The sequence below is a fragment of the Crotalus tigris genome, unplaced genomic scaffold, assembly GCF_016545835.1.
Source record: "Crotalus tigris isolate CLP2741 ecotype Arizona unplaced genomic scaffold, ASM1654583v1 scf7180000017614.5298720, whole genome shotgun sequence".
Lineage (NCBI taxonomy): Eukaryota > Metazoa > Chordata > Lepidosauria > Squamata > Viperidae > Crotalus > Crotalus tigris.
Window position 1 is genome coordinate 1,806,293 of NW_024096513.1, and position 24,006 is coordinate 1,830,298.

A 24,006-nucleotide genomic window follows, 5' to 3' on the forward strand; every position below is an offset into this window, starting at 1 on the left:
CAGGGATCCTTTCCATGCCTTGTGCCGTTCAACATATTTCCAAGTGACTTGGAGGCCCAGATTACTGGAAATCAAGGAAAGTGTCCTAGTGATAAGAGATATCCAAATTCAGAACAGCCGTCTCAAGAGATTCTAGACTCTTTGGAGGTTTTTAAGAGAAGCAGGATGATTCTGTCTAGGAAATGCCGTGGCAAAGGGTTTCTGCAGCTCGGTGAGATTATCAGAGTTTAGGATCAACTGATATGGTGGAAACAACAAGACTAGACAAATAATTTAATATTGATTTGGCCCCAAAAATTTCAGCCTGTATGAAGTCTGAAAGAGCAAGTTAGGAAGCATCATCTGGAGGTCAAAACAAAATAAGGAATTTTTGGAAGACCACACTGAAATATAACTTTTTCTAACTACTAAATTCACAGAGGAATGTCAGGAAGGGTCTGGTAGCATGTTTAAAACTAAGAAATTTTACTGTCAGCAACATGCTACCCCTCAAAGCCTTTGACTGATAATAATACCAGACTACTAGACTCTGATTTTTGGCTAACACACTCTCTTACAATATCTACACTGAAAAATATGAAATTGTGATTACAAAGCCTCCCTCACTGGTCTCCTCTCTTGACTTCCAGAAGATCTAATAGAGGCCAGGCAACCTCAACCTGCTACGAGGTCTTCTACTCACTGAAAAGTAATTCTTCTTTGCTGTCAGGTTAGGGTTGTTGTCACTCCAGTCATAGGCGAGCTCTTCCTCCTCCTTTTCATTTAGCCAAATTAATTCAGTTGTCGCTTGTGATACAAACTCATACAAACTCTGGAGGTGGCGTAGTCGGAAGCTGGACGTCTCCTGCATAAAAATGACATATTTTGTCACACTTCTGATATTCAAGCGATTTCTGCTCTTAGATGTCTTATTTGTGAGCACAGAAAATAATTGCTAAGAACTGGTTTATAAACCAGAAAATACATAGAATCCAACAAGGTGTTCACTTTGCTCACTATCCTCCTTAAACCATGAAAACAAAAAGGCACCAATTTTTTTCAACTTTGCTGCAAAATTTTTGAAAATTGCAGAAATGTGCAATGTGGTTTGCCACGTGATGTGAAAAAATACGGACACATGAACACGTACTAGAAAAAAGATGTTCAGAAATGCCATATTTGGGGAAAAGTAAATACAAATGCATGCAAAAATGCATCTGGTTTTTGTGTGGAATTTCTTTGCCCAACTTGATGGTGAAATGCATCAAAATAAGAAGCTGGTCCCTTATCACTAGAGGGGATGAGAGGAGGGCAGCTAAGAAGGAATCTGTTCTGGTGGCAAGACAAATGGCGCACACGGAGGTGCCCTTTGAAGGAAGGAGAAGCTGGCATTTCCGTGGCATTCCTGGTGCTCTCTGGGCTTGGCTGTTTTCCTGCAGATGATTCGTTACCCGACTAGGTGACATCTTTAGTGCTATAAGGAGCCCTAGAAAGACAGCTGGCGCTTGAGGACGTTTTTCGATAAAGGAAAATATTTGTAGCTCAGGGCAGAGGAGGAATTGTCCTTGGTGCTCTCCCAGCTTGGCTGTTTTCCTGCAGATGATTCGTTACCCAAACTAGGGGACCTCATCAGTGCTAGGAAGGAAGGAGGGGGGTTGCTCTCACTTCACGTTCTAGTGGCCGCCCTGCCAGTGTTGGCTGCGGTGGTCTTAGAGGCTTTTTGATTGGGCAGTTTACTACTGGCTTGCTTGGCAGTTCCTTAATTGGGACATTGCTTACTCCTTGATTGTTGGTCTGATGTTAATCACGGGTCAATCTATGCTCATCCGGGCGTTAATTGCTGGTGGGGAGGGGTTTGGGTCTTTTTGTCCCCTTTTTGCTTTGTTGATTGTCTCTTTTGCACAGTATGTAGACAGTGTTTATGTCTATGTGTCTATTGATGGCCAATTTGGCAGAGCACCAGACTTCCAGAAATTCTCTAGCAGTTTTAGATTTGGCTTGGTCTATTGTTTATTTATTTATTTCATGTTTATTTTTTTGATTTTTATGCTATCTTTATTACTTTACAATTACTCAAAGCAGCAAACACACCTAATACTCTTTCCTCCTCTCTGTGAGGTAAGTTGGACTGAGAGAGTTACTGGCCCAAAGTCACCCAGCCGGCTCTCACATGACCTACTTGTTTCGGGTTGCATGTTGCCCACTTGTATAATGAAATGTCTGAAAGAAAACAATCAAGCTTGGAGAGCACCAAGGACTCCCCAGCTCAACCTTGAGCCACAGAGATTCTCCTCTATTGGCCCTGGCACTTCTGTTAGAGCTTCAAAAAATGTTGCAAAACAACATTTTCAGATATCCTTTTGGCCCCGGAAAGAAACTGCCAAAGATACTCACCATCAGTTTGCAGTACTGCATCTCCAGTTTCCCCAGGGTCTCAGTGTAGCTGGCTCGGAAATTTGGAGACATTTTACCCTAAACGGAGAAGAGGACAAAAAGGGCTGATTGGAAATGCATGTGTTAGACGTGATGGCTTCTTTGAATTTCTTTCTTCCCTCCTCTTTTCAAAATTACACACAATGGGCTCAACATAATTTAATAGACAATGCAGCTCAAGTCCAGTCAGGGCAGAAGTGGGCAATCTGCAGCCCACACGCAAACCCTGGACCAATTTTTGCAAAGCCCAGAATGTCTTTCAGGATCAGCCATCAAAACCACTTATTTCAGCAATATAGGTTGCTTTTTCATTTTTGCCTTCTTAAATACTCAAGTTGTATTTGAATATTGAGGTAGGTGTTAAAACAAACACCTTTCAGAGTTTGTAAAGAAATAAGCAAACTTATAAATTGTTTTTAATTGGCCCAATGTTGTGGTGCTACTCACTCTGATGGTCACCCGGCGGTGATTCTGTGATCCTAGCCCTCATGAGGTTCAGAAAAACATTAAAGAAAAAAAAAGCAGAGGAAAATAACGATCCTTCCCTGCTCTAGAGACCAATTTACACTATGAAAAAGTAAACCATTTATTTTCTTGATTCTTTCTTTGAGGATAAGTCCCAGCTGCTTTGTGTCTTCTCTGCCCTTGAGATAAGGACCTGGAATAAAGATAGGCCAGGTAGGAAGACTTGCCTTTTAATGCATGGTCTCCTTTTCCAGCTCAAAGGCAGCAGAATCAACTAGAAAGCCTTCCTACTTGTTCTCATTTTTCCTTTCAACATGCAAAGAGAATGGCTGAGTTCCCACCACATGCGGGAACCAGAAACCATCACACCTCCTTTGGGCCTAGATCAGGGGTAGGCAACCTTGGCTCTGGCTCAGGAATTCTGGGAGTTGATGTCCACGAGTCATAAAAGAGCCAAAGTTGCCTACCTCTGGCCTAGATTATTGGACAAACCCAGTTAGTAACTCAACAGATTACTTTGGAGGGGGAAAGGTCCAGCCAATTCTGGAAGAGGGCCACTCCCTCCCTCTTCCCAGGCATGAAGAATGACTCTCGTGGAAAGACAGACTCTCAGATGTCCTTTGGGTGATGCTAGCGGAACCCGTCTCACCCGCCGGGTCCAAGAGCGGAGCATCTGTGCACAGCCTGCTTCCTCAGAGCACAGCCCTCAGAACGTCCCCATCACTTTGAAATGTTTAATATGACAGAAGGGGGAAATGGCTAAACTTAGGATTAGACAGTAATCACATTCGCTAGATTTTGTTTCAAATACATTTAAATACCAATGAATGACTTTAGCTCCCCTCCCGCCCCCAATCTTTGGGGAGGGAGCTTTTGGCCGCACAGAGATCAAAGGCAAAGCAGGGCCCAGAAAAACTCATGTATTCCTGTAACTAGACCTGCATTCTTTATATAACTAAATTCAGAATAAAGTGAAGAATAGAATGCAGATGCAGAAAAGCTCCAAGTGATGCAACAGGCAATAGAAAGACAAATGCTTAAAAGCAAGAACTCAAGAGATCAGATCAGAAGTTATATTAATGATGGACTAGCTTCAAAGATGCTATCAAAAAGAACATTAAACAGACACGGGAAAGGGCAAGATACTTTGGATGTTTGCCCGATAACAGATGGACACAAAAGTGACATAATGGTGGCCCTACTACTAGACTTGCCTACTCAGAGGCCCTGCTGTAAGAAGGAGAGATGGCCTACGAAAACACCTGGTTTCCAACTGTAGTCTCATAGTGAAAAGCCAAGCATAATACATAGCGATAAATATCTTTTGCAGTTGTTGCATTGGCCATCAATTTTATCTGGAGGAATAAGTTGAAGTGAGGTGAATACAATAGTATAGACCAAGAAAAAAGTTATCAAGTTCTAGAGAAAATCAACCCAATTAGAAATGTCCTCAGCTCTGAAAATGGGGCAAACATAATCCCACTTTGTCCAATCTGGGTGCCTCTCAGTGTCTTCAAAGCAGTCTTGAATGGCTCAGATGGGTCTGCTCACCTCGTACATCCTGGCCTCCTTCACGCTGGAGCCCATGCCTTCCACACTACTGTGAACTTGGCACTGAACCTCCAGCTGGGCTTCCACGCTGGGCAAGTCATTCCCCCATTCAGATCGTTCCAGCTTCATCTGAAAGGCCATCAAAAGGAGCCACCTCTCAATACATTTAGAACATTGGGCAACAGAAAGAAAGTCAGTGGAAATCTTTCCCAAATTTGCCTAACTTTTACAATAAATTGGCCAAATAATGTTTTTCAAGGCAAACTGGCCTACTTGTGTTGTGTACCAAGTTTATTGTAGCAGTGCAAACAAAAATCCCCTCACTGTACCTTCTCTTTGTTCTTTCCCCGATCTCTCTGGGGCTTATAAAAAGAGAAGCTCCAAAAGTCAGATCACTTTTAAGAGCAACAAGACAACCTGTGACCCAACCGCTGGGTCATCATTTCAGAGATAGTTCTTTATCAGAATTTTCAATGCTTACAACAATAGCAGAGCTTTAAATGTACTGGAAAAGTTCTTAAAGATTCAGGGAGATATTCAGAGATGTGTCTGCCTTGAAAGTATTGTACTGTATAGCACAGTCAAGCATCAAGACTTCACCATAGGAAATATAACATTTTGTATTATGTCATAACATGTTTTATAAAATTGGCTAAATTTCAGTTCAGGGGGGGTCATGGGTTCTGGGTTTTGGATGCAATCTGAAAGTTAGCCCATTTGAGATACAAGGGTTCAAAATTATTGCCCTACAATGCAATGTTTCACCCTGATAAAGATTACACACAGACAAACAGGAGAGTTTATAGTATATAGATTCTGCTGTCCAGAAAATTTTCTCTTTACTTTGTATGAAGTTTTTGTTAATGACACAAAATAACCTTTATTATACTTCCATAATCTAGAGTGTATAAACAAAATAAATAATCAAACCATTTAAAAATCTATTCATGGAATCTTAGAATGTGATTAACTTTTTTTTTTTCAAATGGTTACACCCACAGATTGGATTCATACAACATACCTAATCTGGTGATTGAAGAAACCTATTTTCTAAGTTTGTAATGACATACCATACTAGACACGAACTGTGTTCATACAACAAACTAAGCCCCCCCCCCAAAATCTAATCAAGTTCAACATTAGCCAACTTAGCATGGTGCACAAGGGCAGTAACTGACCTAGTTCAGCACTTTGTCTGAATACCATCAGACCAATCACCTGATGTCCTTCCCATCATGCCACGCACCTGTATTTCTTCTACCCAAGAGAGCAGCTCATACACAAAGCGGAGGTTGCCCTCATCTTCAGAGGATGAAATGGCCACCAACTCCACACGAGTCATTGGCTTCCGAATCCAGGAGGTAGAGGCAGGAGTGGCAATCGTTCCTTTTAGCAAAGGTTCCGCCTTCAAGTGTCTAGTGCTCAAGGAGGAAGGCTGTGCCAAGTCCAAGGAGGAGGGGGAGGAGAAGTGACCTTTCCGGTAAAGATTGGTACATTCCAGCCTCAAAGTTACCAATTCATCTTGAAGCCGCACAATCCTGGGAGAGAATCAGGCAAGATAGACATCACCACCACCAGATAGGTTTGTAACTGGCTGACAAACTGTACTCAATTAGTAGTCCTTAATGTTACTATATCTACATGGAGGGAACTAAGCAGTGGGGTAGCACAAGCTTCTGTCTTAGGCCCAGTAGTCTTCAGTATCTTCATAAATAACTTATCTGAGGGAATAGAAGGAGAAGTCATCAAATTTGCAGATGACACTAAGCTGGCAGGAATATCCAACACCCAGAAGACAAGCTTAGGATCCAAATGGATCTTGGCAGACTTGAACAATGGGCCCTATCCAACAAAATGAAATTTAATAGGGAGAAAACTTTTTACCCTTATGCAAAAAACCCCAAAAGTACAAGTACAGATTAGGCAAAACCCAGCTCAAAAACCGTAACTGTGAGAGAGACCTTGGAGTGCTAGTGGGCAATCACTTAAATATGAGCCAGCAGTGTGCAACAGCAGCCAAAAAAGCTAATACAATCCTTGGTTGCATATAAACAGAGGCACGTGAAGTATTAGTACCACTTTATAAAGCCTTAGTAAGACCACACCTGGAATGCAGCATCCAGTTTTGGTCATCGCATTACAAAAAAGAAGTAAAAAGTGCAGAGAAGAACAACTAAGATGATTAAGGGCCTGGAGACTAAAACATATGAAGAACGGTTGCAGGATTTGGGTTTGGCTTGTCTAGAGAAAAGAAGGACTGGGGGGGACATTATAGCAGTATTCCAGTATCTGAGAGGCTGCCACAAAGAGGAGGGGGTCAACTTATTTTCCAGGGCACCAGAAGGCAAGACAAAAAACAATGGATGGAAATAAACAAGGAGAGAAGCAATCTGGAATTAAGGAAAACTTCCTAACAGTAATTAACAATTACAATTAACCAATGGAACAGCTTGCCTTCAGACATTGTGGGTGCTTCATCACTGGAGGTTTTTAAGAAGAGACTGTCTGAAATGGTTTAGGGTCTCTGACTTGAGCAGGGGGTTGGACTAGAAGACCTCCAAGGTCTCTTCCAGCTCTATTCTGATTGGTTCATTGAAGAGGCAAGGTGGGCAGAGAATCACATATACACACAAAACTGCAAACAGAGTGCTGGAAACTTCCTGACTCTCTATTTATTAATCCCATTTATATGGCCATCCATCTCACAAAAGGTCTCTCTAGGTGGAGTACAACAATCAATAAAACAACTATACATAAAATCACTATTAAAATATAACAGATTGTTAAAAATGAAAAAGCCCTTGACATGACCATGATTAAGCCCAGAATTATGGTCATAAGTTGTAGTTGTAAATCGAGGCATTATGTGACCAGACGTATCCCAGTTTGTGTGCTTTATGTTTTTGGGTTTCATTGGGCTGCAGATATCATAACATTTATACTTGTATGAAATGATTCCCATGAGAGTGCAGCACAGTATAAATTCAGTATGAATCGGTCAGCTGGAATGTTACGGGGCCTGTCCAAGCATTACAAGGTCCCCAAGTGTCCTTTGGAAGATGGAGGACCCACCCTTTCCCCAGACTTGAAATGAAACTTTATTTCTGTACTGTTCTACGTGCTCTTAAATGCTCCTTTCTAAGTTCAGCTGTCCACAAACATCACTCACTTGAAGACCAGCTCCTCCAACTGGTAATAATTCTCATCCCGGAGTATCTGAACATCCGTCTGTAGCAGTCGGAGGAGTCCCTCACACTCTTGGAGGTACATGATGACGTCGGATTCATACTGCACTGGCTGGCCCGACTCCAAGTGTGTTTCATCCTGGCAAGAGATAATTCAAGGTTATTCTCTCTTCGAGGAAGATGCCCAAAACCTCTGGCAGAGGAACTCTGAAGTCATGAAAGGGAACCGATCTTTAAAAAGGTGTCAGCCGAGAGTACAGTGTGATGCGGGATGGCTTCTCTGAAGGGTTGTCAAAGACCAGAGCATTTCCGCACATGGAGCAAGAAAGGCTGCAATGCTTGATAAAGGCAAGAGAAGAAAGGGCCGGTGGAACAGGAGAGACAGTGAAACAGGAGGAGGAGGAGGAGGAGGAGATAACCAGAAGATGGAAGGGAGCAAGAAGCAACGTATGGGAGCCTAAGGAAAGCACAGGGGCCACGGACAGAGCAAGAGGAGGTCCTACAAGCAGGAAGCGACTGCAGGCAGACAAAGCAACTTCCAGCTACAAATGGTGAAATGTCTGGCACACTTAATTAGCAGCTGGTTCCCTAGCTCTGTTTTTCTAATGACAGACTCCAAGAACATGGGAGACTGTTTCAAAGGCCAGAAAGGAAGGTCCGTGGCCCCGAGAGACCAAAGGGGAGGCCACCCCCAGTGGCTGCAAGGGAGGGAGTGAAGAAGGGCCACAGGGAGGCCCAGAGCAGAGACTTACGGCCTGCAGCGTGTTCCGGGCCAAGGTGAGTTTTTCCTCACAGCTGAGGGTCCCATTCTGAATCTTGTTTGCTCTCTGCAGCAGCAGCTCCAGTCTGCAAAATAAGCATCAGTCGCTATTTCTAAGAGAATGGATGAGCCACTTCTTTCTCTAAGTAAAAAAATGTTTACTTTATGTTTATTTTTGTTTTCTTGCAAGACAAGAGTTTAACTTAAGCAGGCTTCGCAACATAGAGAAGAAACTTTCCCAGCCCTCACACTGCCCAGCACGGGGCTCACCTTTCCACAGCCGGTCGAAGCAGCTTCTCGCGCTCCAGCATCTCTATGATCAGCTTTCCCCATTCTTCCTCCACGTCGTTGGGGTGGTAGCCCTGCGGCAGCTTCAGACGGCCAAATTCAATCCAGGCCTGGAAAACACAACAGAGGAGGAGCAGCAGTTTCTCCTGAGCCTGACCAGGGACACATCCAGTAGAAAGAGGTCCTCTCCTGGGCTTTGAGACCCAAATTATGCATTCTTTTGTCTAGGATGAGGTGCAGCAAATCAATCAATCAGAATAGAGCTGGAAGGAACCTTGGAGATCAACTAGTCCAGCCCCCTGCTCAAGCAGAAGATCCTATACCATCTCAGACAAGTGACTGTCCAGTCTCTTCTTAAAAACCTCCAGTGATGAAGCACCAACAACCCTCTGGAGGGAAGCTGTTCCACTGGTTAATTGTCTTCACTGTTAGGAAGTTTCTTCTTAATTCCAGGCTGCTTCTCTCCTTGATTAGTTTCCATCCATTGTTTCTTGGAGATAATGAGAATTACCTACCAGGAAATTCTCCTCTGCAACAATTGTATCTTGCCCAACAATACTGTTTGGACAAAATTTAGCAGGTAAGAAAAGTCTTAAATAACTTAAGGGATAGTAGGTATGGTCTAAATTCACCAAGCTGAGTTTGAACTAAATTTCAGTCATGGAAAACAATTAGGGAGCAGCAGCCAGAGGTCAGGCTAAGAGAGGGAGATATAGTTGTGGCCCCAGAATTTGGCAGCAGCCTACTTGGGGAAGAAGAAGGGCCTGATCCACCACCTTCCTTAATCTTCCACGCTCCCCTAAAATGGTCTTCCCAGGAAAACTGCTCCTGGCCCTGCATATTTAGTACTACAGAGAATTAGAACAGAGACTCGGTTCATGCTATAAAATTTCCCTGGGAGAATTGTGTGCAAAGCTGAACTCAATGCTTACTTGTAACTGAGACGCATGTGCCAGATTTAAGGGAACGCAGAACTGAAATTCTGGGCCATCCATTAAAAGTCAAAAATTACCAAATCACAGTGGTAATTTGCAACCCTTGTTATAAGATACCCCAATACATCTATGCAAATCTGGAAACTTCTGGTTTTGCGCGGTAGCGACTGGTCACGGGCTTGCGAACCGCCGCACCCGTGGCTAATTTTCATCCTGCCTGGAGACCCTAATGGGTCCAGGCTGCCCTGGAGAGGCGGCGAAGAAAGAAGGGTTCCCCCGCGACTCTGGAATGACGGCGGTCGTTCCATTCGTCTTGGGGAAAGCCTTAATTCAAGGTTTGCAAAGAAGACATTTTGGGGGAAAGGGGAAATCAACTAAATGTACTATGTGGATTATGGATTCTAGAAACCAATTGTTAATGATTTTTCTTTACAAATGTAAACCCAGCAAACACACTGTTTACCAACTATTAAGTGATTTATGTTTAAAAAAATCAATAAAATATATGGGGAAAAAAATACATCTATGGAAGTTTCTTACCTCCAGCAATTTGTATAACTCTTCAATGCTTCTTTTTTCTAACTGTTTTGCTGGGATTTCTGTTTCTTTAAAGTGGATATATTGATTATAAAGTGCCTGCAAAATCAGAGGGATTTATCCATGAATCATGTTTCTTGAAGAAGGCGAGATGCATCATATTTTGATCTGCAGAAAGTTCTTAGAAGCCAGAAGTGAGATCATAAAGGGTAGCTTCCCTACAGCTCCCTTCTCGCTGCCAATGCTGGCTCTGCCTCTTGATTATTTGGGCCTGTGTTGACTTTCAATCCTTTCCTGGCCTCCTCAGTCTCTCACAGAGAGCCAGGCTGATGCCTCATTCAGCAGAAGGCAGCTTCCCAGGACCTTCTGTTCAATCCTTTTCCAACTGTTAGTTTCTTTCCTGCAATCCTGCGGCCTGTCTATTCTTTGTTACGTTCCTCTGGATCATTCTTGTTCCTGACTCTAAATCCACAAGAACTCACATCCTGATCATCACATAAGCAGACTACTGCAACACTCTTTAAGTGAGGCTGCCCTTAATGCAGTTAAGGGGCTGCCGTTAATGCAGCTGGAAAAATCAGCTCACGCAGAGGGATGCCCATTGTTGTACCAGTTACCAGTAATTTTCAGGATTCAATCAAAATAATGACGATACAGCCACCCATGGCCTACTGCCAGGGTACATCAGAATCTGCCTTATTATGTCCGAGGCTGCCCGCCCAGTCCAGATAGCTAAGAGATTCCCATCCCCACAAAAAGACATTTTCTGTAATGGTCCTCATATGGTGGATTAATGTCCTCCCCTTCTGACATTTCAGAGGTGCTAAAAATCTTTTTTTTTCCCCCTCCAAAGGGCCTTTCAATGAGGTATTGTGGACAACCTTCTGTTTTATCCATTCCGATATTTTAAGGTGGGCTTTAGATGACATCGTGCATCCCCTAAAGTCTGTGGACTGTAGTGGCATATAAAATAAATAACCAGAGCAAGCCTCTTTCCTCGCACTTAGCTAAAGCAGGAAAAGCCAGGCAGCCAAATGCTTCTCAGAGTCTTTCATTCCACTTCAGTTGCCAAGAGGAGCAGAAGGATGACCCCCCCCAAAAAAAACACACACATTCCCCTTCTTCCTGTTCCCAACAAACAACTAATCCTGCTTCCTCTCACCGTTTCATCTCTCTGCCCCAAAGGAAAGGGGAGGCGAGAAGTTGTTCCCCTCCACAACAGCAGCCTCGCAAGACACCATCACTCCTAGAGGAGGACCAATTCCCTGCCTCCCCCCAACCTCAGTTCCAATAGCAGCAAACAACCAGAAGTCTTCTCCCTTGTGGCCAAATGTTTTCCTCTTCTTTCTGCTACTCCAGAGACTGTGCTGCCTCTAATTGGGAGCACTCCCGGTTGTCCCCAGGCCGGAGCCCAAATAGAGATTGCACATCAGAAAACAGAGATAAAAAGAAACTATTTCTAAGACCCTCTCCAAAACAAAAAGCATCATGTTACTTCAGGGGCTGTGGTGATTGGGCCTTCAGTTTTTTAAAATAAAATTATTATCCCTTTATTACTTTTATTAAATAACAAACATACCCAATACTTTCCTCCTCTTACTTTGCTCTCAACAACAAGCATGTGAGGTGGGCTAGGCTCAGAGAGAGGGACTGGCCTAAGGAGGGACTGGAGCTCACTGTCTTCTGGTTTCCAGTCTGGTGTCCTCAACCCCAGATAACCGACCCTCTGAGTTGGGATGTGATCCACAACTAAGCTCAACCAAAGCCACAGAATCAACCAGGTTTGTATTTTGGACAGAAGGGAGCTTCCACAAATGACGGTGCAGCAACAAAATCAGGAGCTATTCCAGATTTGATAAGAGGAAAACTGGCCAGAACTTACCTTGAGCTTTACAGGGTTTTGGGGAAAAGATTTGTCAGACATCTGTATCGTATGCTGCTTGGTCCAGCTGATGAGTGTGTCCACACAGGTTTGATATTCTAACCACTTTGTGTCTACTTCCTACAAGAAAAAGGGAAAATCAAGGACAATCAAGTGACACTGACAGGAAAGGAAACACCAAGTAAAAACATCCTGCTGAAGAAGAACCATCAAAATGGGGAAAAAAAAATAAACACTGAAATGCACACTTTCTGTTCACTCTGCAAAATGGCCCAAGGCCAGCGCCAAGGTTCCAGTGCAGCCAAGGAACAGCTGGGCAAGATGGGATCTCAGTGCCTGCCTCTCAATGCAGGAGAGGAAGCCGAAGAACAATCCTCACTTCCTAAAAGCTGAGTTTCCACCAAGAGGCAGCAAGGAAGAGGATCACATAGAAACACAGCTGACTTTCTAACCTGACATCTGCCAGATGACCCAGGCCACAACTGTCAATTCTCTCCCAACACATCTCACACATAATATAAAGATGAGAAAGTTGAAGCTGGACAGCAACTTTTCCAATTATCTTCAACTCAGCTCTTAAAGAATTCAAAACAGCTCTTTTACTGCACAAGTCCATATTACCACATCAGTTCATTGCCTTTGCCCGCATAGGTACACAGTGACATCATTCACTTGGAAACAACAGTGCTAAGAAAAGCAAAATGTTGAGTGAACCCTCCAGGCTGAACAAAGAGTAGCAAAACTTACAGTGGCACTAATTCCTTCTCCTCCCTCCGGGACTTTGGGGAAGGCATCATAAATTGAAGACACGTAAGTTATAACAGATTTTTCATCTGGTGAAGGGACATCAACATCTGAAAAAAAGAAACAATGACTTGTTTCTAAAGCTTTTTCATGACAGCATTATTTCACATTTCATATAAGGGACTCAAGATTATGGTGTGCTCCACCATGGAATATAAATTCTCTTATGAACCAAGAAGATATTCTTTTCTCTCTTCTGCCCTGAAGTGGTGATTTTTTACCTACAATGAATAACATTCTCTCTCCTTCTTCAGCAAAATAATTAAGAAAGAGTTCTTTCCATCTGTAATCTCAAGTTGCACAGTTCACAAGAAGCTATATGATGCACTGTTCAGACTGGGACTAAATGTAAACTTCAGCTCTACAGCAGCGGTTCCCAACCTTTTCTATACCCCACACCCCTAGAACGCTTCTCATATATTCTCACAGCCTTTACAAACATTTGAAATAACAGGAACAAATTATACATAAACACGATAATTTTGAAAACCCAAGTTTTCGCACTCCCTAGAATATCATCTCCCACTCCCGCTTGGGAACCACTGCTCTACAAGAATCAGTGCAGATCTATTTTAATCAATTAAGTGTCTCCAGAAAGCCCAGAGGCCTAGATGCCTCTTGGGGCAATGTTGGCTTTTTAATGGAAGCAAATTCTTAAAAGTGCTTTGGAAATCAGTAATGCTAGATAATAGTAATATAAGCGGTCCTCAACATATGACCACAATTGAGCCTACAATTTGGGTCATAAGACATTGCTTCGTTATGCAAGGCACCACTATGACCATTTCACTCAACAGCTACAATCCCAGCTCCCTAGCCCACTGCCGTTGTTAAGCAACCACACGGGGGTAGCTCAGGCTGTGGAGGAGGCCCTGGTTAAACTTCTCAAGCTACACCAGGATGCTGAGAAGTGAAGGAGGGTCCTACCTGACATGCTGCCAGTGTTGTAAACCTAGTTGGTTTGGTCACTTCCACATCTAAACTCTCTTGTCTTCCAGGGCCCAACTTTCTTAACTTATCTCCACCAGATACAACCTCCCGCCACTGTTCCCTCAATCACCTTCTGCATCCAGCAACCTGGTGACCCCCAGCCGTTCAGCAATCTCAAAGGCCTGCTCCAGATTCTCTCGGTTGCCTTGAATGTACACTCTCTCCATGTCCACAAGATCTGGTCTGTAGGAAACCGATAAACCAAACTATGATGATTCAGCACTTGCAAGCAAGCAATACACATCTGCTAAAGAAGAGAAGGAACAGCCTCATCCCATTCTCCACCTGGGGACACAGACGTTACCAGAAGGCCTCTGTGAATGTAGATGATTTGCGAAGGGACATCCGTCAATGGTTAACTTCTGAGGAGGGCGTGCTGAGAAGGCCAGGGTGCCGATGGCGTCCTTCTCTATCAGGGAAGCCCTCCTTGTGCAAAGGCAGCTCCATCCTCCTTTTGGGGAAGGTCTGTGGGACCCTCTTACCTCTTCATACAAAAGTTATCTGATTTCTTAAGCACCCACCTCCCAACTCCCTGCAATCAGAACCGTTTCCAAACCTAAAGCCTCTCTTAAGGTGGAATCACTCTAAAGTTTCTCAGTATGGAGGGATTCTAACCAAAATTTGCCTATGAAAACTACATCCATTTTCTTTTCACTGTTATATTCTCAGTGGTGTTGACTGGTGGTTCTGGGATTTTGGCCCAGAGCCTGAAAACAAAGCAAGCCCAAATGTTTCGTTGCTGGCAAGCTAATCTCTTCTCGTCCTAATATGATGAGCTGCAATGATGGGGGTTTGTGGATATCACTGAAACTTCCCTTTCCCTACTCAGTGGAGGTTGCCTCGCCCCTGTGAACCTCTCAAGAATCAGAAGAAGCTGCAGAATCACATCTCAGAGTGGCTGCCTGTGCATTCAGGTGGGGCCACTCACCTTTTTTTTAGGGTTGTTGGTCTTGTTTGGCATTCAGAGAAAGCTCTGTGGGTGCTCTTAAACGGTTATTATTATTACTAGTAGAGGCACTCGCATTGGCTACTAATAAATTACTAGCATTATTTAGTGTATTTTCTAAGAGGTTTTTTTAAACAAACTGTCTCTAAGTGGTTTGGGAAAGACACAAAAACAATAAATCAAACCCAGCCAGCACATCACTGTTATTCAGAGTGAAAAGGGGTGATGGGAAAACACCCCAGAAATTAAACCATTCATCTGGCTTTGGTACCGAGAAGGGTTGGGTGAAGGGAGAGGTCTTCTTACAAGAAAAGCTTTGGGAACTGGAGGGGTGAAGAGGTGGGGACGCCACTACAGAAGGAAGCCCCTCGGTGACACTCCAGAGACATCCTGGGGTCTGACTGGCTGTAGGGTTTTGATCCCAAATTCTTTATGGCCTCTACACAGAGCTGGGTTAAGCGTACGGCAGCAAAAAAAGGCAAGTGAGCCGGCAGCTTTTTAATGTGCTTCCAGGCTGCTTCTGGTTGCACACACAAAAAAATCTTTCAATAAAGGTTGAAAAAAATAAAATTCAACAAAAGGTTGAATTCAATGAAATCAATTAGTCAGAAAAAGTGGCTTAGGAGCTCATTGACACCCTGGACATATCCAGTTGCAAAATACAAATCAGGCTCATTCCAGCATTAGAAGTGTCGCCTATTTTGGACAAATTTCCCTTACGTGGTTGAGACGGAGGAGAGGGCTTCTACCTACCGATATCTATGGATGACAGCGTTGAACATCTTCCCGTCGCTCCAACAGGAAGAGAAGTTGGTGCACTTGATTCCCACGTAACCAGCCGTTACTTTCTGTGACCACAAAAGGAGCTTTTCTTTAGCGGACATGTCCCCTGACTCTCCGCTGATGTAGATGTCAGAGATCTGAAAGATAACAAACAGGTCCGCAAGGCCATTAGGTGGACACCCACAGAGCAGCCCATGTTCCAGTAGCAGAGGAGGCCCAGCCAGGCACTGAGACAAGAGGACTCCTGAGGTTGTGAAGCAGGTGGTTTGTGTTGGGTTTCAAGGGGAAAAAAAATGAGATGGATTCATGTGATGTGGCTCTTTGGGGCAGTTTTCTTCACAAAACCCAACAAAACGAGAGAGAATTGTCATCTGGAGGAGGAGAATACGTGATGCACTATGATACAAAAATCCTACCAAGCCTACCCAACTGATCAAACTCAAGGAAGCAAGAATTACTCAGATTTTAGAAAGATCTCTTTAATGTTAGACTGGGGTAAAGGCAGAGTCTTGGAAACCGCAAAAGGAATGCTCTGCACTCATCTGAGTGATTTGAAACAGTCCTTCCCAGGTTTCCTTCTACCTGACCTAAGCTGTCATTGATGAGATAAACAGAACTGTCTCTTGACGGGCAATTTCTTGCTTCCCTCCTTCCTGTCCACTGTACAATCCTAGCCTTTATTCTTGAATAAAAAGCTAGACTGCGGCTCATAAGCAGGTACCTTCTCTCCCCTTGAAGAACCACAGACAAAGCGGGGACGGCGAGTGAGAAGGAAGCTGGGTCTGCTTGCATAAGAGCTCCTGTCTTGCTGAGGCTCAAATGTCTCAGAGCTGCCCATTTCAACAGAGTCTGAAGAGAGCCTGGCATTCGGATCTCCCTCGCCCAGAACTTGTCACAGATCAAAAAGCAAAAGTTAAAACGTCACCAAGCTGTTTTCTAGTCTTGTCCAAACAGGCAGGCCAAGCCATCCACTACCAACTTCTTCAAGCCCTCTATCTTAAGACTCAAGGTTTAAATCTTAAACCTCTTCCTCCTGCTTTTTTGAGTCAGCAGGCCCATTGGGACTGTCCTTTTCCCAGCCTTGAGACTGTATTGCTCACACACAATTGCTACCTGGACTAAGCAGGACCATCCTGCAACACTACTTTGGCCCTTACTGGTTGTGTGACCAAGCAAACCAGCCCAGTGACAGCCGAAGTCACTGTTGATCCACGAACACAGGCTGGCAGTCAAACACCACGATCCCAAATCCTTAACCTCTACCCGCACCCACACCAAACAGCACCTGTAGGAGGACAGAAGTCATCCATTGTGGGTCTCCAAGAAAGCTTTCCTAACAGGCCTGTTCCTTCACAAAACAAATCCCTAGAGACCTTTGGCTTCCCCAGAATATGGACATGAGAACAGCCTCTTCTCTCTGCTGGATGATGTTTACATCTCTTCAGAAATGCCCAGTAGCAAACTTGTGAATGGCAAGGGGTAGGAAGCTGAGAGGAGGAAGAACTGGAAAGCTGTTTTGGATGATACCAAGGAGTCATGGGGAAAGAGGAACAGCCCTAAAATTTGATAGCATTTCTCCTTTCTCTGATCTACTTTACCTGGTTATCAGTGTTGGATAGATAAATGGAAAAAAGCCAGTGAGGAAGGAAGGACTCTTACCAGCCATCCAGGTATGTTCACCCTATTGAAATGGTGAAACAGACCAGACTCTAAGCAACCCAGCTTTCTCAAAAGCATAGGGGAGCTTAAAAATCAAACAAACATGTGTAGTAGATGAGATGGAGAGGGAATGGATAGCCAAAGTCACCCAGTTAGCTTCTATGATGGTGTGGGACAGGAATCTGGGTCTTCCTGGGCCTGGCCAATGACTTCTCCAATCCTCCATACTGGTTGAAAGGGTTGGGTGGGAGGGGCCTGGGATCAAAGGGGACAAGCTTAATATCTGAGTCTTCTTTTGATTTAGATAAAGAACTGTTGGGCGTTAAGTGAATTCTGGTCTACAAGAAAACCTCCAGCCCCATATGTCTACTCTCTATTTGCCCTACAATAACATTTTTTGAGTTTAAATTCCATCTAACAAGGAATGTGTCCTATTATTCTTTTTTAAATGGCATTATTCTTGAAAAGCACATATCAGCTGGGTTATCTACGCTGATGATGTGCTTCTAGACTGGCTCCACCGCTCTCTGCCCCATCATCCCCCATTTTTTTCCCCACTGGAAATTTTCAATTATCACTCTCTGGGAATGAAGACGCCTGCTTTAAGACTTGAAGGGGGGTTTCCAGCATGCTCGCACATGAGAGAAAGTCAATAGAAGCGGCCAGTTTGGCAACAGTCACAATGAGAGCCTGGAATGGCCTTAGCTCTGCTCCTCAGAGCCAGCTGTGAGCCTCCAGACCTCTCTTGCCATCTCCAGCCCCTGGCTGTGCAGGTGGGGGCAGATGGAAAGCAAATCCGAGAACATCAGAAGGACACAAGGCTGAATATCTTTGTTGTAGAGAGTCAGACCAAGCAAGGTAACCTTCCTTCCTGCATCGGCATTTATTTCAGAACTTTTCTAAGCAGCAGGGCTCAGCCCAGCATATCCCCATTTCCCTAAAAATTAGAAGATGTTCCATCACAAGATGCCCCCCTCAAACAGATCTGAGTTGAAGAGACTACACATCTCTCTCCTAAGGAGACAGAGAAGTCTGGAACTGCCACCCTGTGAGATGGTCAGTGAAGTGTATCATCCCACATCTTTAAGAGAAGATGGGGACTTACTTCACATTTGGTCTCTCTGGAGCTCACTATCTAAGCCAGGTCTGAGCCCTGGATCAAAAGACCAAACAAAATCTCTCAAATAAACTTTTGTGAATTGCTTTTACTTCCACACTGATTTCCTACAATTATTCCAGACAGCTGAAATTGTGCAACTTTGCAAATTATTCCCTCTTATTATCCTTCCCAATGAGAGCCCGGGAAGGGGCTCTTCCAATTTATCCAGACTGCGAGCTGTTAAAACCCACTCTAGGAGCTGAATCCCATCCCATCCCGAATCCCAATATATGACTTCCATGATGGTTGCAACACCTCAGGTTTGCTCTGTCCTGCCCTAGTCTCAAAGAGTTGGAAAAGGAAAACTGCACTGACCCCTCCTTTGGCTGGCTTGCGGCTTTCCTTGGTGGCTCTTCTCCCATTGGGTCCATCCGTTCTCCCAGAGGCAGGGCATCTCTCTCTGCAGAATGAAGCCCCAGTCGTCTTTACCAGCTGATGCGTCGAGTCACTGCCATATCCCGAAGAGGACTGGAAAGCACTGGAGGCTGACCCACTGAAAGAGACCCTACTTTGGGAGGCTGGGAACTTTGTGCTGATGCCATCTTTTCTCCTGACAACAGGTGTTTCTGGCGGAGATGGAGGTTGCAGAGGATTCTCCATCCCTTTGAGCTCCACCTGATCCACCATAGGTGATGGCGTGGACAGCTCTGAGACTGTGCCCTTCTCTGCCGTATAAGAAGCTCCCCAAATAGTGCTCGATAGACTCTCATTTCCTTCTTCACTACTCCAGTTCTTGTAAGACTCTTCCACCGTCGTTGTCACTCCTTGTTGCTGTTGTAGGACTTCCAACTTTGGCTGAGCCCAAGAGCCCACCCCTGCCAGGTCTCCCAAGCGATTCTCCCCAGGTACTTCAGGCACAGCCTCCGTGGGCAGTGGCACCAGAACTGCTCGGCTGTTGCCCAAACCCACCGGCCTCTGAAGAACCACCAGTTGGCTTGCCACCTTCTCACAGTTCTGCTCTGCTGGGTTGTCTAGCAGGTGAGCAATGAATGTGGCTCCCTCTTCAAGAAAGTCTCCTGGGCTTCCAGGTAGGGAGAAGGTCTTGTCTGTCACCAGGTGAACTCGCTCCAGAGTCCCCTGAAACCTCTCCCTCACCTGCACGATGTGTCCTTGCTCCAGACTCTCCATCTTCAAATGTGGCCAAGCCTCCCTGTAGGAAGCAGTGCTTGGGTGGGAGCCTCCAGCCCTTCCCTCCTGCTCCAGAGGAGGAGACCCTCTGAATTTCTTTGATGCCTCCTTCTCCTCCTGCTGCTCAGCCGTCTCAGCCTGTGAGGAGCGTCTCTCTGTTCCTGGATCAGGCGTCTCCGGGGCCATCGGCTTCTTTCCCTTCCCCTTCCGCCTGAAGCGAGCTTTCCTCTGGGGGGAAAGGGGAGCGTTCCCCACCTCCCTGGCTGGCTCTTTCAGCTCTTTGACACAACCCAGAATGTTTCCCATCTCCGTGGTGCGCAGGGCTCCAGTGGCAATGCAGCGACGCTGCCACCGGCCTCCTGGAGAAATCCCTGCAGCTGCTTCATCAGATTAGGTGCCCATTTGAAAAATGCACACAACTGCAAGCACGCTCACACTTGAATACGAACACACACCCGCACATCGAGATGCTCCTCCTGCTGAGCCGCTGCCGTTTTCAGACAGCCATCTTACGAGGCTGGGAGCTGAAGGGAGAGACATTCAAAGCACCTCACTGCAGTTCAGAAATCACTTGACCCAAAAGCAGCCAGAGACGCGATTGGCTGCAGCGGCTTCTCTCCAAATATGAGGTAATGGGAGGGCTCCCCCGGCAGAGAGAAAGCCAGAGCCAGACAGAGGCAGAGGCGGTGGTGGCAGCAGGAGGGAGGGAGGGAGGGAGGGAGGGAGGGAGAGGCTGCTGAGGGGTGTGGCACCAAGGCAGAGAGATGGAAATCGGGAGACAAAGTTAAAAAAAAAAGCACAACAAAAAACAAGGAGAGGAAGGTGGGGTGGGAAAGGGCGAGCGGGGAAGAATGGGAGACACCCAAAGAGAAAGAAACCGAGGAGGCATTGTGCAAAGCTACCGAGAGGCGGCAGCTCCTGCTGCCGCTGTGCCGGCGGATAAACTCCATCCAGGGATTTGTGCCGGAGAAGATTAACCTCAGCAGAGAAAGCCTCCTTCCGGCTGCCTCTAAGCACCAAGGCAGGCATTCTGGGGTGAAAAGCCACTCTCGGCTCTGAGGAGCATTGTGGAAAATGTATTTGGCAATGCTCCTCGGCCACACGGAGCATCCAGGGTGCCTCAACGCCCATTCAGTGGGGCGCAGTCAGCCAAACTACCCAGACCCCAGGCCCCCATCAGCTGCATCCAGCTCCCCTCGGGGCGTATGAACCAAAGGGAGGAGAAAAGAGGCCACTCTGACCTGCAGCGGGAGACCAGTGCGGGACCCCGACTGCCCCTCCTTGGGAGGCTGGATGTTGAGGAGGAAACTGGGCACCTCCTGGCGCATCCGGCCAATGGGCAGCCTGGAGCTCAGAAGAGCCTGTGTCATCTCGCAAAGTAACTGCATTTGCCCCCCCCCCTTGCAACCAGGTATTTCTTAAATTGTAAAAAAAACAGCATCAGAAACAGGTAATCTGGTGTCCACCGGATGCTCTCAATTCCTACCAAAGCCACCGAGCACGGCTCACGGCATTACAGCATTGCAGAGTATAACACTTTCAGTATTTTCTTAAACATGCATAGCAGAAAAGCTAGAAGGAACTTTGGAGGTCCACTCAGATGGATTTCTCATGAAGCACAAAACGACATCATTGCCACAAGATGTGATAAAGATCATGACCTGGACAACTTTAAAAGATGGGAGATGGATTTCATAATTGTTACTCCAAGGCTGGAGGCGGCAGCTTGCTAGGGAACAAGAAAGGGAGAGGCCTCCATCTTCTGCTTGTGGAGCCCCCGGAGACATGAGGCTGGCCACTGGAAAAAACAATCCTGGACCAAGATGGGCCTTGCCCTGATGCAGCAGGGCTGCCCTGGCATCTTTAACAGGAGCTCTCCTTCCTCAACCCAGCCACGGGACGTCTACAACGCGGGAGGAGCCTAGTGGAATAAACAGGGCAGGGCTTTGCCTCTCCTCCGTTCTGTAGAAAACTGCCATTCTAGCTGTAGGCTAAGCAGAAATGTGAGACAGGGGAGCCAAAAGCTTAGCAGCTGCCGTATCTAATAAGTCACTTCAATTTGGGGGAGCCAAAGGTCACTAGAAGCTGCACTTCCTTTTTCCAAATTTGCCTTCTGGGTCTAAAGAAAAGTAATTTTCTTAATGGCAAGAAACTTCCTGAAGTTGGGGAAAGCAATATAGGCCCCCTGCCTCTTCCTCGTTCATCCCCTTCAGCCAACATGTGAAATAGACGAGGACAATGTTTCTCAGCCTCAACAACTTCAAGATGTACAGATGGACTTCTTTTTTCAGAATTCCCTATGCTGGCTGGGGAATTCTGGGAGTTGAAGTCCATGTATCTGAAGGTTGGTGAGGTTGAGAAACGCTGGTCTAGGAACATTTCTGCGAAAGGCCAAAGGTCAATGAGTACCACAATGCTCCCTGTGGGGAATTCAGACCCACAGACATAGATTCCCCACAGAGTCCAGATCAGGAGGAATAGGGAGGGTTTCCTTCTGGTTTGGAAAAGAAAGCAGGCCAAAGCCAACTCTTCCCATGAAATGGCCTTGACATTGGAGGGTTTCCCGGAAGAGCATCAGTTCCACGTTTTTTGAGCAAGAAGGGAGAGTAGATGTTTTTTCTATCCACCAAATTAACCAGAAATTATCCCCCTTTAGGTGAACTGGCATCACTTTGATTGCCCGGGCTCTTCACACCATCAGCCAGCCACAAGACATTCACTCCCCTCTTTTTTATTCCAGGCTATTATCATCACCCTTAATTAATTTGTGCTTTTGAACACACGCATTTCACAACGAAAGACATCAGCTGGTCCATACATATAAAGGAAGGCCTTTACACCATGCCATTGTTGTTGGGAGCTGCTCAGAGTTGCTTTAGATGAGCAGCCATACAAATCTTTTAAATAAATAAAATTAAATAAATAAATCTAGTTTTTAGGAAAGGAGATGAAAAGCTGCTTTTCCTTTTCACCCAGATGTAATTAACTCTGCCATGGACCCATCCTCCTCCTGTATTTTGCCATCCCGTTGGGTTTGCCCTCCCCTCCAGCATTTACTGAAAGGCAACTGTCTGCTCTGATTAGTTTACCTACCTACCTACCAAATTTATATAACTGTCCATCTCACAAACAGTTATTTTGGACAGTGTACAAGATTAGAAACAATAAATGTAAAAAAAATCAGTCATTGTTAAAATTTAACACAGTCATTATTTTAAAAAACCATACAGCATAAGCGAGAGCCAGTATCAGCCACAGTGATGAAGCCATTGTAATGTTTCACCAGTCCCCTGGCACCCCTAGGCCTGGTGACACAGCTGGGTCTCGGGGGACCCCCTGAACATCAGCAGGGATGGAACTAACTTCACTTTGGGAGGGGGGAGAGAATATTCCATAAAGCCATGGCAAGGAAGGCCCCCACCCCCTGGGACCTGCCAAGGACCCACGGCAGGCCCCTACCAGACCAGGCAGGACAGGCTGACTTAATGGGGAGAGGATGGTTCCACAAGTAATCTGGTTCTATGTTATGAAGGGTTTTAAAGATCAAACCAGCACCTTGAATTGGACCTGGAATCAAACTGGCAACCAGTACAACTCGTGGACCAGAGGCGTAGCATGCGCTGTTCTGGAAATGCACATTCTGCACCAGCTGAAATGGTTAAGGTGAACCCTGTTTGAGACGGCTCAGGAGAAAATTATTATTGCCCTGTGTAATGGGAGAGAAAGGAAGCACCGGGCCTCCTCAACAGCAGCAGTAAATCCAAATGGCTCTCAAAGAGCTCCTATGGATCTACAGAAAACACGAGGGATTGGGAGGAGCCCCCCCCCCCCAGGTGTCTTTTGCTCCAGCCTAGCTGAGTTATTCTTCCCATCCCCACCCAAACAGCAGCAGCAGCAGCAACAGGAAGCTTCTGGGCATGAGCACCTTCACAGGGGCTCCTCTGCAGTCAGACCCCTCCCCATTTCGCCTGCACGTGTTCTTGAGGCAGCAGTGCCATCTAGTGCCTGCCTGGCCAGAAATGGAGGAGGGGTCAGAGGGGATGAACAGCACACTGGTGTTGGCTCAGTTCAGACCTGGTCTCCCTTGGCAGATGCAAGAAGGCCATGAAGGTTGAGCCTGCCTCAGCTTCTGCAGAACCCACCCAATTCCTTAGCCACTTCAGGAAATGTTGGCAGTGGGATAAACCTCTGAATGCAATAACATAATGTGGTTTTTAAAACAGAACTATTATCTGGCAGACAATAAGTAATGGATTTCTTTCAGGTCAATTGATGCTGGTCCTTTTGCATTTCTAAGTAGCCCCCGCCCCCCACTGGTCCATCAGGTGGAGGCAAGACCTACAGCAACACACCCGGGCTAGCCCCGATGATGTTGCAGCTCAGGGTCAGGATTCAGCCCCTCTTAAGCCCAAAGCTGGGTTCTCCATGCAAGAGGAATGAAGAGGGGCTGGAATTCAGCAGTACAATTGGGGCAGGTGTTTTAAAGAAAATAACAATTAAAAATCATACTACTGAAACTTAT

General features: G+C 45.6%; 2 protein-coding genes across 28 annotated transcripts in view; both read right to left on the minus strand.

Annotated features, from left to right (window-relative positions):
* Positions 1-24,006, minus strand: part of MACF1 (microtubule actin crosslinking factor 1) — a 223,520-nt gene that overhangs the window by 125,143 nt on the left and 74,371 nt on the right. For all 27 annotated transcript variants that reach the window (XM_039328010.1, XM_039327991.1, XM_039327917.1 and 24 more), the window contains exons 6-17: positions 15,509-15,675; positions 13,880-13,992; positions 12,763-12,869; positions 12,016-12,135; positions 10,137-10,232; positions 8,644-8,771; positions 8,366-8,459; positions 7,598-7,752; positions 5,675-5,966; positions 4,429-4,557; positions 2,374-2,451; positions 683-844 (exon numbers count right to left, since the gene is read on the minus strand). In XM_039328010.1, the coding sequence (XP_039183944.1) occupies positions 683-844; positions 2,374-2,451; positions 4,429-4,557; positions 5,675-5,966; positions 7,598-7,752; positions 8,366-8,459; positions 8,644-8,771; positions 10,137-10,232; positions 12,016-12,135; positions 12,763-12,869; positions 13,880-13,992; positions 15,509-15,675 (1,641 nt within the window). The remainder of the gene's footprint in view (positions 1-682; positions 845-2,373; positions 2,452-4,428; positions 4,558-5,674; positions 5,967-7,597; positions 7,753-8,365; positions 8,460-8,643; positions 8,772-10,136; positions 10,233-12,015; positions 12,136-12,762; positions 12,870-13,879; positions 13,993-15,508; positions 15,676-24,006) is intronic.
* On the minus strand, positions 17,585-20,153 carry LOC120301192. Its single transcript, XM_039328077.1, has one exon. The coding sequence runs from the start codon at positions 19,788-19,790 to the stop codon at positions 18,549-18,551; it is 1,242 nt and encodes a 413-aa protein (XP_039184011.1). The 5' UTR covers positions 19,791-20,153; the 3' UTR covers positions 17,585-18,548.

Coding starts and splice junctions, on each gene's coding strand:
- LOC120301192 (XM_039328077.1), bottom strand. CDS start 19,790: ATGGGAAACATTCTGGGTTGTGTCAAAGAGCTGAAAGAGCCAGCCAGG.